Source organism: Coregonus clupeaformis, chromosome 12 (genome assembly GCF_020615455.1).
Source record: "Coregonus clupeaformis isolate EN_2021a chromosome 12, ASM2061545v1, whole genome shotgun sequence".
Classification (NCBI taxonomy): domain Eukaryota; kingdom Metazoa; phylum Chordata; class Actinopteri; order Salmoniformes; family Salmonidae; genus Coregonus; species Coregonus clupeaformis.
In genome coordinates this window covers 20,745,206-20,767,025 of record NC_059203.1, presented here as the reverse complement: position 1 = coordinate 20,767,025, position 21,820 = coordinate 20,745,206, and the positions used below count along the sequence as shown (strand labels likewise).

Here is a 21,820-nt window from a genome sequence, read left to right as displayed (position 1 = left end):
CATATAAAATGAAATAGAATAGAATATTACTTTATCTTGTCTAGCTTTGGTGAGACAGAAATGTTGTCTTGAGCTTTGCTACCACAAGATACAATACACATTTTGAGGAGGGGCACAGGGTCAGCTGCAGTTCAGTACAGATCCCCTTGGAGCTATTTTATGGTGCACTACTATATAGGGTCACAATGTAGTGCACTACCGGTGTCATTTGTTCACTTTTTTTTCTGTGTGGGTTTGGCTGAGAGGGATATTGAATATATGAATATGTCTCCTGAATATTTTGGCTGGTGCTCGTTACATATGCATGTGTTTTTCCCTCTTCCTCTCTTCCCACCGAAATGTAAAATAAGTGAGATGAGAAGTGTCAGAGAGGAGAGGGGGAGAGATGAGAAGAGAGGAGAAGAGAGGAGAGGGGGAGAGAGGAGAGGAGAGGTAGAAGGAGAGGCAGGGGAGGGGAGGGGAGGAGAGGGGATAAGAAAGAAGGAGTGGAGAGGATAAGAGAAGAGGAGAGAAGAGAAGAGAAGAGAAGAGAAGAGAAGAGAAGAGAAGAGAAGAGAAGAGAAGAGAAGAGAAGAGGAGAGGAGAGGAGAGGAGAGAAGAGAAGAGAAGAGAAGAGAAGAGAAGAGAAGAGACGAGACGAGAGGCGAGAAGAGAAGAGAAGAGAAGAGAAGAGAGAGAGGCGAGACGAGACGAGACGAGGAGACGAGACGAGACGAGACGAGAGAGGCAGACGAGACGAGACGAGACGAGGAGACGAGACGAGAAGAGAAGAGAAGAGAAGAGAAGAGAAGAGAAGAGGAGAGGAGAGGTAGAAGGAGAGACAGGGGAGGGGAGGGGAGAGGAAAGGATTAGAAAGGAGGAGAGAAGAAGAGAAGAGAGGAGAGGTAGAAGGAGAGAGAGAGAGAGAGAGAGAGAGAGAGCAGATCAGACAGAGTGCACTCTTCCTGCCGTAATGAAACTGGATTTATTCAGTGTGCCACTTGGCAGAGGGAATGGAAATGCTTCTTGGGTTTTCTCTGCCATTTGTAAGATAGTCAGAGAATGTAGTTACAGAACATTGTTTGAGATGCGGTCCCTTAAATACCATGTGACAGGTTGCAGAAACTGGAACAGAATATGTGATTCTTCTCCCTCTCCTCCCTCCTCTCTCTCTCTCTCTCTCTCTCTCTCTCTCTCTCTCTCTCTCTCTCTCTCTCTCTCTCTCTCTCACACACACTGCCTCTCCCTCTCACCTACAAGACTGTTATGTAGGGTGTAGCTGTCTGAGGCATTTTTCCTCTCTGTGCCTTTGCTTCAGTCAACGTTCCTCTGTATCTGTTGTCTCCAATGTCTGTGGTTGTCTTCAATCAATACTTGTCGCCTTACAACGGGATCTCAGTTGTGTAAAATTATTTAATAGTTTGGTTGGATAGAAGCCATATTAATTTACAAAATGTCTGATGTTACAGTTTTTGAGTTACATTTGGAAACAATTTTTTGCTTTGCTTTACCTTTCACATACATCAAAAAGAAATCCCATGGGTTTGTGATTGCCCACAAATAAATAGGATCTGTGCATCTATATGTGTGTTGTATAACATATTTTCACCAGGTTGTTCCTGGTTAGGTCACATGGTACAAAACCTGGATATACTAATTAATCTATCCCTGTTTATTGAACCAAATAACATCTCTTCCATTTGTATTTCTCTATCCTCCTGTGTCTCTCCTCTCCCTGTCTCTCCTCTTCTTGTCCTGTCTCTCCTCTTCTTGTCACTCCTCTCCCTGTGTCTTCCCTCTCCCTGTGTCTCCACTATGTCTGTCTGTCTCCCTCTCTCTCTCTCTCTCTCTCTCTCTCTCTCTCTCTCTCTCTTCCCTCTCCCCTCTTTCTTCTCTCTCCCTGTCTCTCTCTCTCTCTCTCTCTCTCTCTCTCTCTCTCTCTCTCTCTCTCTCTCTCTCTCTCTCTCTCTCTCTCTCTCTCTCTCTCTCTCTCTCTTACTCCTCCCCCCTCTCTCTTCCCTCTCCCTGTCTCTCTCTCTCTCTCTCTCTCTCTCTCTCTCTCTCTCTCTCTCTCTTACTCCTCTCCCTCCTCTCTCTCTCTCTCTCTCTCTCTCTCTCTCTCTCTCTCTCTCTCTCTCTCTCTCTCTCTCTCTCTCTCTCTCTCTCTTTCTCTCTCTCTATCTCTCCCTGTCCCCCTCGTACCATGTCCCCCCGTCCCTCCACCCCATGTCCCCCTGTAGAGAGGGCACTCTGAAGACGGGGGACCGTCTGATGAGTGTAGACGTGGTACCTCTCCACAGTGCCAACCACGGGGATGCCCTCACCGTGCTCAACCAGTGTGGTCAGGAGGCCTTCTTCCAGATCGAGTATGACGTCTCTATCTTGGGTAAGAGGAACCATAGAGATATGATATACTCTAGTAATTATATCTTTATCACAGAATATGATATACTCTAGTAATTATATTTCCATCAGATAATATGATATACTCTAGTAATTATATTTCCATCAGAGAATATGATATACTCTAGTAATTATATTTCCATCAGATAATATTATATACTCTAGTAATTATATTTCCATCAGATAATATGATATACTCTAGTAATTATTTTTCCATCAGATAATATGATATACTCTAGTAATTATATCTCCATCAGATAATATGATATACTCTAGTAATTATATATCTATCAGATAATATAATATACTCTAGTAATTATATCTCCATCAGATAATATGATATACTCTAGTAATTATATCTCCATCAGATAATATGATATACTCTAGTAATTATATCTCCATCAGATAATATGATATACTCTAGTAATTATATCTCCATCAGATAATATGATATACTCTAGTAATTATATCTCCATCAGATAATATGATATACTCAATTCATTCTATCTCCATCAGATAAAACTCTCTTGGAGAAATAAATAAGTAATACATTAATATCTGCTTCCTGTTTGTTGTCTGGCATCCAGACTGAATGTTTACTTTGTTTTTTATTTGTTTTATTTGTTTGTTTCACCTCACTGAAATGTGAAATGGAGTAATATTCATGGAGTAATATTCATGGAGTAATATTCATGGGGTAATATTCATGGAGTAATATTCATGGAGTAATATTCATAGAGTAATATTCATGGGGTAATATTCATGGAGTAATATTCATGGGGTAATATTAATGGGGTAATATTCATGGGGTAATATTCATGGAGTAATATTCATGGGTAATATTAATGGAGTAATATTCATGGGGTAATATTCATGGAGTAATATTCATGGAGTAATATTCATGGAGTAATATTCATGGAGTAATATTCATGGAGTAATATTCAGATGTCAGTCAATACTTTTTGCCGCTCCCAAAGTGAAGCTTGCAACTAGGACCGGGGGAGCATTTGCAAAATGAATGGATTCACATACAAGGCATTAACAAGCATTACAAGGCATTATTATATGCATGATCAGAGAGGGAGAGAGAGAGAAGACATAGCCTGAAAGGCCATGCTCCAAGAGTCCCTGGTGTGAAGAGAGAAAAAAAGAGAGAAAGTGTCGGTCAGGAACAGAAAGGAGAAAGAGACCATAAAGCTGAGAACCTTTGTAACATCTGACCATGTTTGGATTCAAAATCTGAGTTGTAACTTCCATTCAGATATCAGACCTACAGGATGTTATCACAACATAACCTCTGCTACCCAGAAGTGTGACAAAATGGGAGTTAGCAAGAGCAACACAGAGAAAGCGGAATTCCTGAGAAGACAATAAAACCTTTTGCATAGAGTGTTGATAAGAGTCCCTTCGGGGGCCACCCTACACAGTCCCTTCTCTGACTAGCTTCATCTGGACCAGACAGTACCAGCCTGCCTGGGCTAAACGTCTTTGATACTTGACTGTCTGTGTCCCTCCTGGAGAGGGGCATCTGGGGTCTGTGTCCTTGCTGGAGAGGAGGCGTCTGGAGTTTGTGTCATTCCTGGAGAGGAGGCGTCTGGGGTCTATGTCATTCCTGGAGAGGAGGTGTCTGGGGTCTATGTCATTCCTGGAGAGGAGGCGTCTGGGGTCTGAGTCCTTCCTCAAGAAGTGGCATCTGGAGTCTGTGTCCTTCCTCAAGAGGAGGCGGCTGGGGTCTGTCCTTCCTGGAGAGGGGGGTCTGTGGTCTGTGTCCTTTCTCAAGAGGTGTGTCTGTGTGCTTCCTGGAGAAGAGGCGTCTGGGGTCTGTGTTTGCTGGAGAGGAGGCATCTGGGGTCTGTGTCCTTGCGAAGAAGGAGGCATCTGGGGTCTGTCTCCTTCCTGGAGAGGAGGCGTCTGGGGTCTGTGTCCTCCCTCAAGAGGAGGAGTCGGGTCTGTATCCTTCCTCAAGAGGAGGCGTCTGGGGTCTGTGTCCATCCTCAAGAGGGGCGTCTGGGAGAATTAAACTTCAGATTGAAAAAAAAACCTTCTCTGCTCTGGAGAAACATTGCGTTCATTCTTCTCAGACAGAAGTCAAAAGTTAAGTGGCACTCCTGCTACTCTCCGTGGTAGGGAGTGCTCTCTCCTTGTTTTGTTTTAATTGTGAATCTCAAATAGCAGGTTTTCTATCTGGCTGAGTGGCAGATTGGCGACCCTTCAACTCCTCTCAGTATTGAGGGTGAAGTGGCTATCCAGTGTTGCCAGATGCTAATGAAATTTTTCCAGAACAATCAGTGGCACCTTGCCAACCAGCCCACCCTAGCGAGCCCAGCCCACTAAGCCTGGAACAGGGAGAACTACATCCCCCAGTCTCCCTTTAGACAGGGTTCTCTGACATGGTATACTTATGTACTGGGACTGGGCCCAAGGCAGACACAGCAGACTAACTCTGTTACAAAAGGTTGTGTGTTCTCTTCATATATCAAATCTGCAGAAAGTAAGCCCCCCTATTGAGTACGGTGTGTGGTAAATGGTAAATACACTTAGCTAGCTGCAGATCTGTGACGCTAAAGAAGGGTTAGGGTTAGGAAACCATGGAAACAGCTGTTGTTGTCTATTACTCCTCCAACAACCATTCCCTATCATCCAATATTACAACCAACTACCACCACAGAATATTACAACCAACTACCACCACAGAATATTACAACCAACTACCACCACAGAATATTACAGCTACAACTACCACCACAGAATATTACAACCAACTACCACCACAGAATATTACAGCCAACTACCACCACAGAATATTACAGCTACAACTACCACCACAGAATATTACAACCAACTACCACCACAGAATATTACAGCCAACTACCACCACAGAATATTACAACCAACTACCACCACAGAATAGCTACAACTACCACCACAGAATATTACAACCAACTACCACCACAGAATATTACAACCAACTACCACCACAGAATATTACAACCAACTACCACCACAGAATATTACAGCCAACTACCACCACAGAATATTACAACCAACTACCACCACAGAATATTACAACCAACTACCACCACATAATATTATAACCAACTACCACCACAGAATATTACAACCAACTACCACCACAGAATATTACAGCTACAACTACCACCACAGAATATTACAACCAACTACCACCACAGAATATTACAGCCAACTACCACCACAGAATATTACAGCTACAACTACCACCACAGAATATTACAACCAACTACCACCACAGAATATTACAGCCAACTACCACCACAGAATATTACAACCAACTACCACCACAGAATATTACAGCTACAACTACCACCACAGAATATTACAACCAACTACCACCACAGAATATTACAGCTACAACTACCACCACAGAATATTACAACCAACTACCACCACAGAATATTACAGCTACAACTACCACCACAGAATATTACAACCAACTACTACCACAGAATATTACAGCTACAACTACCACCACAGAATATTACAGCTACAACTACCACCACAGAATATTACAACCAACTACCACCCCAGAATATTACAGCCAACTACCACCACAGAATATTACAACCAACTACCACCACAGAATATTACAGCTACAACTACCACCACAGAATATTACAACCAACTACCACCACAGAATATTACAACCAACTACCACCACAGAATATTACAACCAACTACCACCACAGAATATTACAACCAACTACCACCACAGAATATTACAACCAACTACCACCACAGAATATTACAGCTACAACTACCACCACAGAATATTACAACCAACTACCACCACAGAATATTACAGCTACAACTACCACCACTGAATATTACAGCTACAACTACCACCACAGAATATGACAACCAACTACCACCACAGAATATTACAGCTACAACTACCACCACAGAATATTACAACCAACTACCACCACAGAATATTACAGCTACAACTACCACCACAGAATATTACAACCAACTACCACCCCAGAATATTACAGCTACAACTACCACCACAGAATATGACAACCAACTACCACCACAGAATATTACAGCTACAACTACCACCACAGAATATGACAACCAACTACCACCACAGAATATGACAGCTACAACTACCACCACAGAATATTACAGCCAACTACCACCACAGAATATTACAGCCAACTTCCACCACAGAATATTACAACCAACTACCACCACAGAATAGCTACAACTACCACCACAGAATATTACAACCAACTACCACCACAGAATATTACAGCTACAACTACCACCACAGAATATTACAACCAACTACCACCACAGAATATTACAGCTACAACTACCACCACAGAATATTACAACCAACTACCACCACAGAATATTACAGCTACAACTACCACCACAGAATATTACAACCAACTACCACCACAGAATATTACAGCTACAACTACCACCACAGAATATTACAGCCAACTACCACCACAGAATATTACAGCCAACTACCACCACAGAATATTACAGCCAACTACCACCACAGAATATTACAGCTACAACTACCACCACAGAATATTACAGCTACAACTACCACCACATAATATTACAACCAACTACCACCACAGAATATTACAGCTACAACTACCACCACTGAATATTACAACCAACTACCACCACAGAATATGACAATCAACTACCACCACAGAATATTACAGCTACAACTACCACCACAGAATATTACAACCAACTACCACCACAGAATATTACAATCAACTACCACCACAGAATATTACAGCTATTACTACCACCACAGAATATTACAACCAACTTCCACCCAAGTATAGCATACAAAAGTGTAAATCAATGGCTGTATTTCCTGGCCGCGGTACTGCTGGTTTTCATGCTTCCCCTCTAATCAGAGATTCAGACCTGTGATTCAGACCTCTCTGGACAATTAATGACAGTAATTGACCAATTATTTCTAGGTGAGAAAGGAAAGCAGCAGTACTTCAGTCCTCGAGGGCCTAAACCGAACTGCCCTGGACTGTAATGACAGATAATTGTCCCATGTTCCTGCTGTTAACTCCTGATTATAATAACCTTCTGGGAGGTGGACTCTGAATGCCATATCATAGTTATCATACAGTTGCAGGCACTAAAACATTTTTAAAACCCTGTACTGTGGAACAGTTTTTTGTGACTAATTATCAAAAGGAGGTGCAATAGCATTGCTTGAGTATTGTGACAACTGCTCTACCAATACCGCAGCACAACCCAACTTTGGAGTGCCCGCAACTGTATTCAATCAAACCTCATCTGTGCCTTTCAGATACTGTGATGAATGCGTCTGGTCCCCTATTGGTGGAGATCGCCAAGTCACCGGGGGCGGCGCTGGGTATCACCTTGACAACCGCCACGCACAGGAACAAACAGGTCATCGTCATCGACAAGATCAAAGCAGCTAGCGTGGTGGACAGGTGAGCTGACAGACCCATAGCTAGCGTGGTGGACAGGTGAGCTGACAGACCCATAGCTAGCGTGGTGGACAGGTGAGCTGACAGACCCATAGCTAGCGTGGTGGACAGGTGAGCTGACAGACCCATAGCTAGCGTGGTGGACAGGTGAGCTGACAGACCCATAGCTAGCGTGGTGGACAGGTGAGCTGACAGACCCATAGCTATCTCATTCATGTTTCATGGACTGAATAACTACCAAATACAACTTTTTAAAATCTGTTAACATTGATAACAGTATCATAGCATGGTGGACAGGTGAGACGCGCTCTCCTTACTGCATCCACAATCTGACAAACAGATAGACAGTCTCCCTATCACGGTCATTCAGCAGATACTGTATACAGTTCAGCAAAGCAGTGAGCAGAAGGGATTCAGGAGAGCACACTAGAATACAAAATAGAATTCCTCTCTCTCTCTCTCTCTCTCTCTCTCTCTCTCTCTCTCTCTCTCTCTCTCTCTCTCTATCTTACTCCTCCTCCTCCACCCCTCTCTCTCTCTCTCTCTCTCTCTCTCACTCTCTCTCTCTCTCTCCCTCTCTCTCTCTCTCTCTCTCTCTCTCTCTCTCTCTCTCTCTCTCTCTCTCTCTCTCTCTCTCTCTCTCTCTCTCTCTCTCTCTCTCTCTCTCTCTCTCTCTCTCTCTCTCTCTCTCTCTCTCTCTCTCTCTCTCTCTCTCTCTCTCTCTCTCTCTCTCTCTCTCTCTCTCTCTCTCGTCTCCCCCACCCTCCTCTCTATGTATCTCCAGGAGTGGAGCCCTCCATATAGGGGACCACATCCTGTCCATCGATGGGACCAGCACGGAGCACTGTTCAGTCCTGGAGGCCACACAGCTATTAGCCAGCACCTCAGACCAGGCCAAGCTAGAGATCCTCCCCGCCCACCACAGCAGACTGCTCAGCAAACCCCAGGACACTGGTGAGTATGGACACGTTGGTTTTACTGTCCAAGTGGGGACCAAAAAATGTATTCCCATTAAAAATCATATTTTCCCTAACCATAGAACTAACCCTTAACCTTAACCCTTAACCCTACCCTTAACCCCAAACCCCTAACCCTAAACCTAAACCTAACCCCTAAGCCTAAAGCCTAGTATTTTTCCTTTTGGTGACCGGCAAAATATCCCCACTTGTCAGAGTTTTCCTGGTTTTACTATCATTGTGAGGTTAGTAAAGTTAGACCACACAGTCATACATGCACACACACACACACACACACACACACACACACACACACACACACACACACACACACACACACACACACACACACACACACACAGTCAGAAAGGCACACACACACACAGTAGACACACACACACACACACACACACACACAGTCAGAAAGGCACACACACACATACACACAGTCAGAAAGGCACACACACACATACACACACAAACACACACACATACACACAGTCAGAAAGGCACACACACACACATACACACACATGCACACAGTCAGACAAGCACACATGCACACACACACACACACACACACATACACACAGTCAGAAAGGCACACACACACACATACACACAGTCAGAAAGGCACACACACACACACACACACACACACACACACATGCACACAGTCAGACAAGCACACACACACGCAGTCAGAAAGGCACACACACAAACACACACACACACACACACATACACACAGTCAGAAAGGCACACACACACACACATGCACACAGTCAGACAAGCACACACGCACACACACACACACACACACACACACTGTCAGAAAGTCACACACACGCACAGACAGACACACACGTATACACATGCACAACACCAACATACAGTCAGCAGGGACAGGCCTGTGATCTAGCTTGCCGTCAGTTGTTTTAATTAGCTGTGGTGAGCTTAATGGTTCCCCATGAGTATTACATTGAGAACCAGATTTAATCAAAGATGCACACAGCCTTAAAAATCATTACATCTCAGTCAGAGGTAGAAAAATGAGAGCCCTGCACCGTGTAATACATAGAAAAAGCAAAGTATTTGCATTTATCGCACAACATGACATATTTCAAATGACTACATTTCATGCATCCATAGATAGATGGGAGGTATTGAATAGAGTTGAAGGATGGGACTAATAACAAATAACAACACATAATAACAAAGATAGCTAATAATGTAAGCATACTGTGTCCATAATAAGTATATAGGTTGTACGTTGGGAGCTTTTGGGAAAGAGCACAGTTATAAAGATATGGCATATAGAAGCAAACCGGATGGACATCATGAAAATGATCGGAGAGGTTGAGAGTAGAAGAAGTTCAGGAGCAAAAATATATATATATATATATATATATATATATATATATATATATAATAGAATTATTGTAAAATTAACTCTGTCCATAAGGTGTAGATAGTAAGTATAGACCGGAAGTAGAGGCCTGGGCATTGTTGTTCACTAATTTACTCCAAGTAGGGAAAGGATGGTGGGGTTGAAAAGTAATAAAGGGGAGTATATATATAAAAAAAATCATGCATCCATTCCTGCATTGGATGCTTTCTATCTATGACTGGGAGAGCCAGAGCACATCAGACTAGAGCAGAGTAGACTCGAGCAGACTAGAGCAGAGCAGACTAGAGCAGAGCAGACTAGTGCAGAGCAGACTAGAGCAGAGCACACTAGAGCAGAGCAGACTAGTGCAGAGCAGACTAGAGCAGAGCAGATTAAAGCACAGCAGACTAGAGCAGAGCAGACTAGAGCAGAGCAGACTCGAGTACAGCAGACTAGAGCAGAGCAGACTAGAGCACAACATACTAGTGCAGAGCAGACTAGAGCAGACTAGAGCACAGCAGACTAGAGCAGATTAGTGCAGAGCAGACTAGAACAAAGCAGACTAGAGCAGAGAAGACTAGAGCAGAGCAGACTACAGCACAGCAGACTAGAGCAAAGCAGACTAGACCACAGCAGACTAGAGAGCAGAGCAGACTAGAGCAGAGCAGACTAGAGCAAAGCAGCAGACTAGAGCAAACAGACTAGACCAGAGCAGACTAGAGCAGAGCAGACTAGAGCACAGCAGACTAGAGCAGATTAGTGCAGAGCAGACTAGAACAAAGCAGACTAGAGCAGAGAAGACTAGAGCAGAGCAGACTACAGCACAGCAGACTAGAGCAAAGCAGACTAGACCACAGCAGACTAGAGCAGAGCAGACTAGAGCAGAGCAGACTAGAGCACAGCAGACTAGAGCAAAGCAGACTAGACCACAGCAGACTAGAGCAGAGCAGACTAGAGCAGAGCAGACTAGAGCAGAGAGCACAGCAGACTAGAGCAGAGCAGACTAGAGCAGAGCAGACTAGAGCACAGCAGACTAGAGCACAGCAGACTAGAGCAGAGCAGACTAGAGCAGAGCAGACTAGAGCACAGCAGACTAGAGCACAGCAGACTAGAGCAGAGCAGACTAGTGCAGAGCAGACTAGAGCAGAGCAGATTAAAGCACAGCAGACTAGAGCACAGCAGACTAGAGCAGAGCAGACTAGAGCAGAGCAGACTAGAGCACAACATACTAGTGCAGAGCAGACTAGAGCAGACTAGAGCACAGCAGACTAGAGCAGATTAGTGCAGAGCAGACTAGAACACAGCAGACTAGAGCAGAGAAGACTAGAGCAGAGCAGACTACAGCACAGCAGACTAGAGCAAAGCAGACTAGACCACAGCAGACTAGAGCAGAGCAGACTAGAGCAGAGCAGACTAGAGCACAGCAGACTAGAGCAAAGCAGACTAGACCACAGCAGACTAGAGCACAGCAGACTAGAGCAGAGCAGACTAGAGCAGAGCAGACTAGACCACAGCAGACTAGACCACAGCAGACTAGAGCAGAGCAGACTAGACCACAGCAGACTAGACCACAGCAGACTAGAGCACAGCAGACTAGAGCACAGCAGACTAGAGCAGAGCAGACTAGAGCAGAGCAGACTAGAGCACAGCAGACTAGAGCACAGCAGACTAGACCACAGCAGACTAGAGCACAGCAGACAAGAGCAGGGCAGAGCACAGCAGAGGCAAGGCAGGGCAGGGTAGAGTTGAGGCAGAGTAGAGTAAAGTAGAGTAGAGTAGGGGCAGGGTAGGGAAGGGACAGGGCAGAGCTTCCTGCCCCCAGTGTCTGGAAGAGTAGTAGGTCCCTGATGCACCTAGACAAGCATCATTTTACAGATTCTGATGAATGCTTTCTATTTGGGTCAGCTTATGCAAAAGGATGCACCAGACATGTAACCATGGACAATCAACTGCTGTTAGGGCAGTGGAGCCTGGATACTTTATTCAGAGTAACTGGCTGGCTATGCACCGACGGGTTATGACTGGCTTAATTCAGCAGTGTATTTGGTAGCGATTTACGTTAACTGTATATTAAAAGTAGGCATTGCACATTTATAAGCACATCATTAATACGCAACAAGCTCTCACAGTTTCCATTCGAAATTCGTCATATTATGGATGAACATCTATTTTTTACGTTAAAAGGTAGGCATTAATTCTGCGTGGTTACAGGGTTAAACCAGAAACAATTTAAAGGTTAAGTTTAGGCATTAATTACGAGTGGTCGCCCGAGTGGCGCAGTGGTCTAAGGCACTAGCTGTGCCACTAGAGGTCCTGGTTCGGATCCAGGCTCTGTCGTAGCCGGCCGCGACCGGGAGACCCATGGGGTGGCGCACAATTGGCCCAGGGTAGGGGAGGGAATGGCCGGCAGGGATGTAGCTCAGTTGGTAGAGCATGGCGTTTGCAACGCCAGGGTTGTGGGTTCGATTCCCACGGGGGGGGTATGAAAAAAATAAAAATAATAATAATGTATGCACTCACTAACTATAAGAGCGTCTGCTAAATGACTAAAACATTTTAAAAAGTGGTTAAGATTAGGGCTATATTTTGGGAAAGGCTTAAAACAAAATAATAATAAAAGCTACGCGCTATCAAGCATCATCAAGTATGCTCGTGGCTTGACGAACAGCGTCAAGCATCATCAAGTATGCTTGTGGCTTGATTAACAGCGTCAAGCATCATCAAGTATGCTCGTGGCTTGATGAACAGCGTCAAGCATCATCAAGTATGCTCGTGGCTTGTTGAACAGCGTCAAGCATCATCAAGTATTCTCGTGGCTTGATGAACAGTGTCAAGCATCATCAAGCATGCTCGTGGCTTGTTAGAACAGCGTCAAGCATCATCAAGTATGCTCGTGGCTTGATGAACAGCGTCAAGCATCATCAAGTATGCGTGTGGCTTGATTAACAGCGTCAAGCATCATCAAGTATGCTCGTGGCTTGATGAACAGCGTCAAGCATCATCAAGTATGCTCGTGGCTTGTTGAACAGCGTCAAGCATCATCAAGTATGCTCGTGGCTTGATGAACAGTGTCAAGCATCATCAAGTATGCTTGTGGCTTGTTAGAACAGCGTCAAGCATCATCAAGTATGCTCGTGGCTTGATGAACAGCGTCAAGCATCATCAAGTATGCTTGTGGATTGATGAACAGCATCAAGCATCATCAAGTATGCTTGTGGCTTGATGAACAGCGTCAAGCATCATCAAGTATGCTCGTGGCTTGATGAACAGTGTCAAGCATCATCAAGTATGCTCGTGGCTTGATGAACAGTGTCAAGCATCATCAAGTATGCTCGTGGCTTGTTAGAACAGCGTCAAGCATCATCAAGTATGCTCGTGGCTTGATGAACAGCGTCAAGCATCATCAAGTATGCTCGTGGCTTGTTAGAGCATTGTGAACGCCGGCGGCGCGGTCGTCTAAACAGCGGGCTCTGAGCATCATGGGTTCATCAGTGCTAGTAATTTTTTGCAGAGAACGCCATATTTCCGGAGTCATGGGGGACCTTTTCAAACGTCCAGTATTGCAGTCTATCTTTCGTGATCATCCTGAAACATGACATTATAAAGTAGCTACACTACAGTTTTCAGGAGCTTGAACACAGGGTATATACTACAATTTTCAGGAGCTTGAACACACGGTATATACTACAGTTTTCAGGAGCTTGAACACAGGTTATATACTACAGTTTTCAGGAGCTTGAACACACGGTATATACTACAGTTTTCAGGAGCTTGAACACAGGCTATTTACTACAGTTTTCCAATTCCATTTCTTGGGCTGCTTTATTTGCATATATATTACACCAAAGATGAATATAGCTAACCCTCTATAACCTTATATAACCTATAACCTTATATCTGACCCTCTTATAACCTTATAATCTTTAAGTCATACCACAGATTCTCAATTGGATTGAGGTCTGGGCTTTGACTAGGCCATTCCAAGACATTTAAATGTTTCCCCTTAAACCACGCGAGTGTTGCTTTAGCAGTATGCTTAGGGTCATTGTCTTGCTGGAAGGTGAAGCTCCGTCCCAGTCTCAAATCTTTGGAAGTCTGAAACAGGTTTCCCTCAAGAATTTCCCTTTATTCAGCGCCATCCATCATTCCTTCCATTCTGACCAGTTTCCCAGTCCCTGAAGATGAAAAACATCCCCACAGCATGATGCTGCCACCACCATGCTTCACTGTGGGGATGGTGTTCTCTGGGTGATGAGAGGTGTTGTGTTTGTGCCAGACATAGCGTTTTCCTTGATGGCCATAAAGCTCAATTTGAGTCTCATCTGACCAGAGTACCTTCTTCCATATGTTTGGGGAGTCTCCCACATGCCTTTTGGCGAACACCAAACATGTTTGCTTATTTTTTTCTTGAAGCAATGGCTTTTTTCTGGCCACTCTTCCGTAAAGCCCAGCTCTGTGGAGTGTACAGCTTAAAGTGGTCCTATGGACAGATACTCCAATCTCCGCTGTGGAGCTTTGCAGCTCCTTCAGAGTTATCTTTGGTCTCTTTGTTGCCTCTCTGATTAATGCCCTCCTTGCCTGGTCTGAGTTTTGGTGGGCGGCCCTCTTTTGGCAGGTTTGTCGTGGTTCCATATTCTTTCCATTTTTTAATAATGGATTTAATGGTGCTCCGTGGGATGTTCAAAGTTTCTGATATTTTTTTATAATGACTTCCGCCGAGGCTTGTCAATCACACACACCTGGTTCTTATCCCCTCATTAGTCTGTGTATAAGTGTTCCCTCTGCCCCCTTGTCCTTGTGGGTGATTGTTTATTTGTGAGAGTAGTGTAGCTCGGTGGAGCTACTCGTACCTTGTTATTGCCGGGGTAGATATTTCCCCTGTGCCTGTTATTGTTGGAGCTACCGTTACCTTGTATTGCCAGGGTAGATTTTCCCCTGTGCCTGTTTCGTGTGTCGCTATCCAGCGCTATTTGTGTACGACGGAATAAACTCTGCATTCGGTGATTACCCTCCTGCGCCTGACTCCTTCTATCACACTCATCACACCTGATCTGTTCTTCTCCACAACTTTGTCCCGGACCTGTTTGGAGAGCTCCTTGGTATTCATGGTGCCACTTGCTTGGTGGTGCCCCTTGCTTAGTGGTGTTGCAGACTCTGAGGCCTTTCTGAGCAGGTGTATATATACTGAGATCATGTGACACTTAGATTGCACACAGGTGGACTTTATTTAACTAATTATGTGACTTCTGAAGGTAATTGGTTGCACCAGATCTTATTTAGGGGCTTCATAGCAAAGGGGGTGAATACATATGCACGCACCACTTTTACGTTATTTAGAAAAAAAAATAACAAGTAATTTTTTTTCATTTCACTTCACCAATTTGGACTATTTTGTGTATGTCCATTACATGAAATCCAAATAAAAATCTATTTAAATTACAGGTTATAATGCAACAAAATAGGAAAAACGCCAAGGGGGATGAATACTTTTGCAAGGCACTGTATATCTAACCCTCTATAACCTTATATCTAACCATCTATAACTTTATATAACCTATAACCTTAAATCTAACCCTCTATAACCTTATATAACCTTATATCTAACCCTCTATAACCTTATATAACCTTATATCTAACCCTCTATAACCTTATATAACCTTATATCTAACCCTCTATAACTTTATATAACCTTACATATAACCCTCTATAACCTTATATAACCTATAACCTTATATCTAACCCTCTATAACCTTATATAACCTTAAATCTCACCCTCTATAACCTTATATAACCTTAAATCTAACCCTCTATAACCTTATATAACCTTAAATCTAACCCTCTATAACCTTATATAACCTTAAATCTAACCCTCTATAACCTTATATAACCATATATCTAACCCTCTATAACCTTATACAGTGGGGAAAAAAAGTATTTAGTCAGCCACCAATTGTGCAAGTTCTCCCACTTAAAAAGATGAGAGAGGCCTGTAATTTTCATCATAGGTACACGTCAACTTTGACAGACAAAATGAGGAGAAAAAATCCAGAAAATCACATTGTAGGATTTTTAATGAATTTATTTGCAAATTATGGTGGAAAATAAGTATTTGGTCAATAACAAAAGTTTCTCAATACTTTGTTATATACTCTTTGTTGACAATGACACAGGTCTAATGTTTTCTGTAAGTCTTCACAAGGTTTTCACACACTGTTGCTGGTATTTTGGCCCATTCCTCCATGCAGATCTCCTCTAGAGCAGTGATATTTTGGGGCTGTCGGTGGGCAACACGGATTTCAACTCCCTCCAAAGATTTTCTATGGGGTTGAGATCTGGAGACTGGCTAGGCCACTCCAGGACCTTGAAATGCTTCTTACGAAGCCACTCCTTCGTTGCCCGGGCGGTGTGTTTGGGATCATTGTCATGCTGAAAGACCCAGCCACGTTTCATCTTCAATGCCCTTGCAGATGGAAGGAGGTTTTCACTTAAAATCTCACGATACATGGCACCATTCATTCTTTCCTTTACACGGATCAGTCGTCCTGGTCCCTTTGCAGAAAAACAGCCCCAAAGCATGATGTTTCCACCCCCCATGCTTCACAGTAGGTATGGTGTTCTTTGGATGCAACTCAGCATTCTTTGTCCTCCAAACACGACGAGTTGAGTTTTTACCAAAAAGTTATATTTTGGTTTCATCTGACCATATGACATTCTCCCAATCCTCTTCTGGATCATCCAAATGCACTCTAGCAAACTTCAGACGGGCCTGGACATGTACTGGCTTAAGCAGGGGGGACACGTCTCGCACTGCAGGATTTGAGTCCCTGGCGGCGTAGTGTGTTACTGATGGTAGGCTTTGTTACTTTGGTCCCAGCTCTCTGCAGGTCATTCACTAGGTCCCCCGTGTGGTTCTGGGATTTTTGCTCACCGTTCTTGTGATCATTTTGACCCCACGGGGTGAGATCTTGCGTGGAGCCCCAGATCGAGGGAGATTATCAGTGGTCTTGTATGTCTTCCATTTCCTAATAATTGCTCCCACAGTTGATTTCTTCAAACCAAGCTACTTACCTATTGCAGATTCAGTCTTCCCAGCCTGGTGCAGGTCTACAATTTTGTTTCTGGTGTCCTTTGACAGCTCTTTGGTCTTGGCCATAGTGGAGTTTGGAGTGTGACTGTTTGAGGTTGTGGACATGTGTCTTTTATACTGATAACAAGTTCAAATAGGTGCCATTAATACAGGTAACAGTGGAGGACAGAGAAACCTCTTAAAGAAGAAGTTACAGGTCTGTGAGAGCCAAAAATCTTGCTTGTTTGTAGGTGACCAAATACTTATTTTCCACCATAATTTGCAAATAAATTCATTAAAAATCCTACAATGTGATTTTCTGGATTTTTTTTCCTCAATTTGTCTGTCATAATTGATGTGTACCTATGATGAAAATTACAGGCCTCTCTCATCTTTTTAAGTGGGAGAACTTGCACAATTGGTGGCTGACTAAATACTTTTTTTCCCCACTGTATAACCTATAACCTTATAGCTAACCCTTATAGCTAACCCCCCATCTGTGATTACACGATAACAACCTCCATGGCCCTGTTAGCTGTTGTTGTACAGGTTATTTGTTTCACACCTGTCTTCTCTGACATCCACAACACAAGTCAGAGCAGTGATATGTCTTCAAACCAGAACATTGTCCTTCTCACCTCATAGTTGATTCACACTTTTTAAACGTTTGATGTCGCCTTAAAAAATGACTGTTCTAATCTTCTTATGAGATTTGAGCTTTCAACTGTCACTTCAGCATGTGTAGCTGACTCCATGGTCATCATATCTGGCTGGTGTAGTCGCTTTCACAATGGGAAGTGTGTGTGTGTGTGTTTGTGTGTGTGCGTGTGTGTGTGTGTGTGTGTGTGTGTGTGTGTGTGTGTGTGTTATGTGTGTGTTCCCAGAGAGTCCTACAGTAGATACCAGATGAGCTTACCCTGAGCTGCAGAGCAAAGCAGCAAGGCAGGATTAGCACTCACTGGATTTGCTGGTTTGAGAAATAACGCTTCTTTCCAAAGTTCTGTTTTCTCCTTGGCTTTCATGAGAGAGTTAAAACCTTGTGGATGCATATCTCGAATACCGTAGCAGCCCCTGTCACTACCGCTGTCGCTGTATCCTACTAGGCGAGAATGCACTGTTTGTGTGTGTGCGCGTGCATGCGTGCGCGCGCGTGTGTGTGTGTGTGTGTGTGTGTGCGTGCGTGCGTGTGTGCGTAAGTGTGTGAGTGTGACCTAATTTAAAGAGAGAGAGAGAGAGAGAGAGAGAGAGAGAGAGAGAGAGAGAGAGAGGAGAGAGAGAGAGAGAGAGAGAGAGAGAGAGAGAGAGAGAGAGAGAGAGAGAGAGAGAGAGAGAGAGAGAGAGAGAGAGAGAGAGAGAGAGAGAGAGAGAGAGAGAGAGAGAAAACATTCCATTCATTTTCATCACATCCTCTCCTAACGTTTTAAAGCTACTTACTTGTTTCCTCTCTCTCTGTGACATCACTTCCCCCTACTGTATTACCTCACACACGCCGCACCTCCCCGTTCACTGAACCTTCTACCAGCCAGGACAATGGCAATAGAGACGAAAACAAGATAGACACAGCTCAGTGATTGACATATCTTTTCGCTTACATGCATGATTAAAGGCCATGTTTTAATGTATTGGTCTGATTAACATCATTAACCCATTTAATCCTATCGGTCACAATAGGGAAGAAGAACAAGGCGTTTGTACTTTACAGGCTCTAGAGAAAGTTAAAGTTGTACTTATCAACAAACAAGTTATACATTACGGTGTCTAGTATGATTCTGAGAAGTTTCATATGATTTCTCAAAATGGTCACAAGACCACAAGCATAAATCTCTAAGGTGTACTTTTTAAAAAACTAACATTTTTGTATATTTTCTTTGTAAATATAATGTTTAAAGGGTCTAGTTTACATATGTGCCTTCATCTTTCAATACATTGAATCCATGATGCTTGTGGTATATGAAAATATCTTAGCGGTCACATTTGTGACCCATGGGAAAATACAGTGGCTCTAATGTATTATATATATTTAATCATAGCAGATTATAGTTTTTTTTTCAGTAGATTGAAGTTGAGTTGGTTATGGATATACTGGATCAAGATGATCTTACAGAGGATTTTACCATTATCCATTAGCCTTTAGGTTTAAATAAATGTTTTTGACTGTAAAAGCGTCATCTTTTATTATTTCAGGAGGAATTGGACATACAGTGGGGAAAAAAAGTATTTAGTCAGCCACCAATTGTGCAAGTTCTCCCACTTAAAAAGATGAGAGAGGCCTGTAATTTTCATCATAGGTACACGTCAACTATGACAGACAAATTGAGAATTCATTTTCCAGAAAATCACATTGTAGGATTTTTATGAATGTATTTGCAAATTATGGTGGAGAAATAAGTATTTGGTCACCTCCAAACAAGCAAGATTTCTGGCTCTCACAGACCTGTAACTTCTTCTTTAAGAGGCTCCTCTGTCCTCCACACGTTACCTGTATTAATGGCACCTGTTTGAACTTGTTATCAGTATAAAAGACACCTGTCCACAACCTCAAACAGTCACACTCAAACTCCACTATGGCCAAGACCAAAGAGCTGTCAAAGGACACCAGAAACAAAATTGTAGACCTGCACCAGGCTGGGAAGACTCAATCTGCAATAGGTAAGCAGCTTGGTTTGAAGAAATCAACTGTGGGAGCAATTATTAGGAAATGGAAGACATACAAGACCACTGATAATCTCTCTCGATCTGGGGCTCCACGCAAGATCTCACGGGGGTCAAAATGATCACAAGAACGGTGAGCAAAAATCCCAGAACCACACGGGGGACCTAGTGAATGACCTGCAGAGAGCTGGGACCAAAGTAACAAAGCCTACCATCAGTAACACACTACGCCGCCAGGGACTCAAATCCTGCAGTGCCAGACGTGTCCCCCTGCTTAAGCCAGTACATGTCCAGGCCCGCTCTGAAGTTTGCTAGAGTGCATTTGGATGATCCAGAAGAGGATTGGGAGAATGTCATATGGTCAGATGAAACCAAAATATAACTTTTTGGTAAAAACTCAACTCGATTACGTTTGGAGGACAAAGAATGCTGAGTTGCATCCAAAGAACAACACCTACTGTGAAGCATGGGGGTGGAAACATCATGCTTTGGGGGGCTGTTTTTTCTGCAAAGGGACCAGGACGACTGATCCGTGTAAAGGAAAGAATGAATGGGGCCATGTATCGTGAGATTTTGAGTGAAAACCTCCTTCCATCAGCAAGGGCATTGAAGATGAAACGTGGCTGGGTCTTTCAGCATGACAATGATCCCAAACACACCGCCGCAACAAGGAGTGGCTTCGTAAGAAGCATTTCAAAGTCCTGGAGGGCTCTAGCCCGTTCCAGATCAACCCCATAGAAAATCTTTGGAGGGAGTTGAAAGTCCGTGTTAGGCCCAGCGACAGCCCCCAAAACATCACTGCTCTAGAGGAGACCTGCATGGAGGAATGGGCCAAAATACCAGCAACAGTGTGTGAAAACCTTGTGAAGACTTACAGAAAACGTTTGACCTGTGTCATTGCCAACAAAGGGTATATAACAAAGTATTGAGAAACTTTTGTTATTGACCAAATACTTATTTTCCACCATAATTTGCAAATACATTCATTAAAAATCCTACAATGTGATTTTCTAGATTTTGTTTTCTCATTTTGTCTGTCATAGTTGACGTGTACCTATGATGAAAATTACAGGCCTCTCTCATCTTTTTAAGTGGGAGAACTTGCACAATTGGTGGCTGACTAAATACTTTTTTCCCCCACTGTATATAGACCCATAAACTGAATTAGTGTAATAACTCAACAAATATTTAATGTCAATAGTTTTGACATTAAATGTCAATATCTTGCACAATGGTAGACCTGGTTTATGTGCGTTGTTGCTGAATAGTCACAAGGGTAGACCTGGTTTCTATGGGTATTTGGGTTGAAATATGCAGGTGTAGATCTGGTTTATATTAGTATTGGGACTCAGTCAAAGGTGTAGACCTGGTTTATATTAGTATTGGGACTCAGTCAAAGGTGTAGACCTGGTTTATATTAGTATTGGGACTCAGTCAAAGGTGTAGACCTGGTTTGTAGGCGTACTGGAGCTGGGGTGCACAGGTGCAGACTTTGTAGATCATTGGAGCTGGAGTACAGGTGTAGACCTGGTTTGAATTAATATTGGGGCTGAAATGGAGAAGTACATCTATTTTTATGACAATTGGGGCTGACATGTATCAGTAGACCTGTTTAAAAAATCTATATTGGGTTAGACGTGCAGGTGTACACCTGGTCTGTAAGAATATTGGAGCTGAAGTACAAGTAAAGACGTGGTTTGTATGAATGTTGAGGCTTGGTCACTGGGGTAGACCTCTTTTATATGAGTATGCCCATGGATTTACCTGGTTTATATGAGTGCAGGGATACACAAGGCTCATACAGGTAATGGGTCTGGATGGACGTCTATTGCCCATTCAAATCCTTTCTGGATATGGGGTGAGTTCCAAACTGCTTCTGGAAGCAACGTCA

General features: G+C 43.3%; 1 protein-coding gene across 1 annotated transcript in view; it reads left to right on the top strand.

Moving 5' to 3' along the window:
- LOC121578813 (glutamate receptor-interacting protein 2-like) overlaps positions 1–21,820 on the top strand; it is a 189,980-nt gene that overhangs the window by 72,699 nt on the left and 95,461 nt on the right. Inside the window, exons 7-9 of the mRNA XM_045224103.1 lie at positions 2,220–2,365; positions 7,721–7,868; positions 8,650–8,819. Coding sequence (XP_045080038.1) covers positions 2,220–2,365; positions 7,721–7,868; positions 8,650–8,819 — 464 coding nt within the window. The remainder of the gene's footprint in view (positions 1–2,219; positions 2,366–7,720; positions 7,869–8,649; positions 8,820–21,820) is intronic.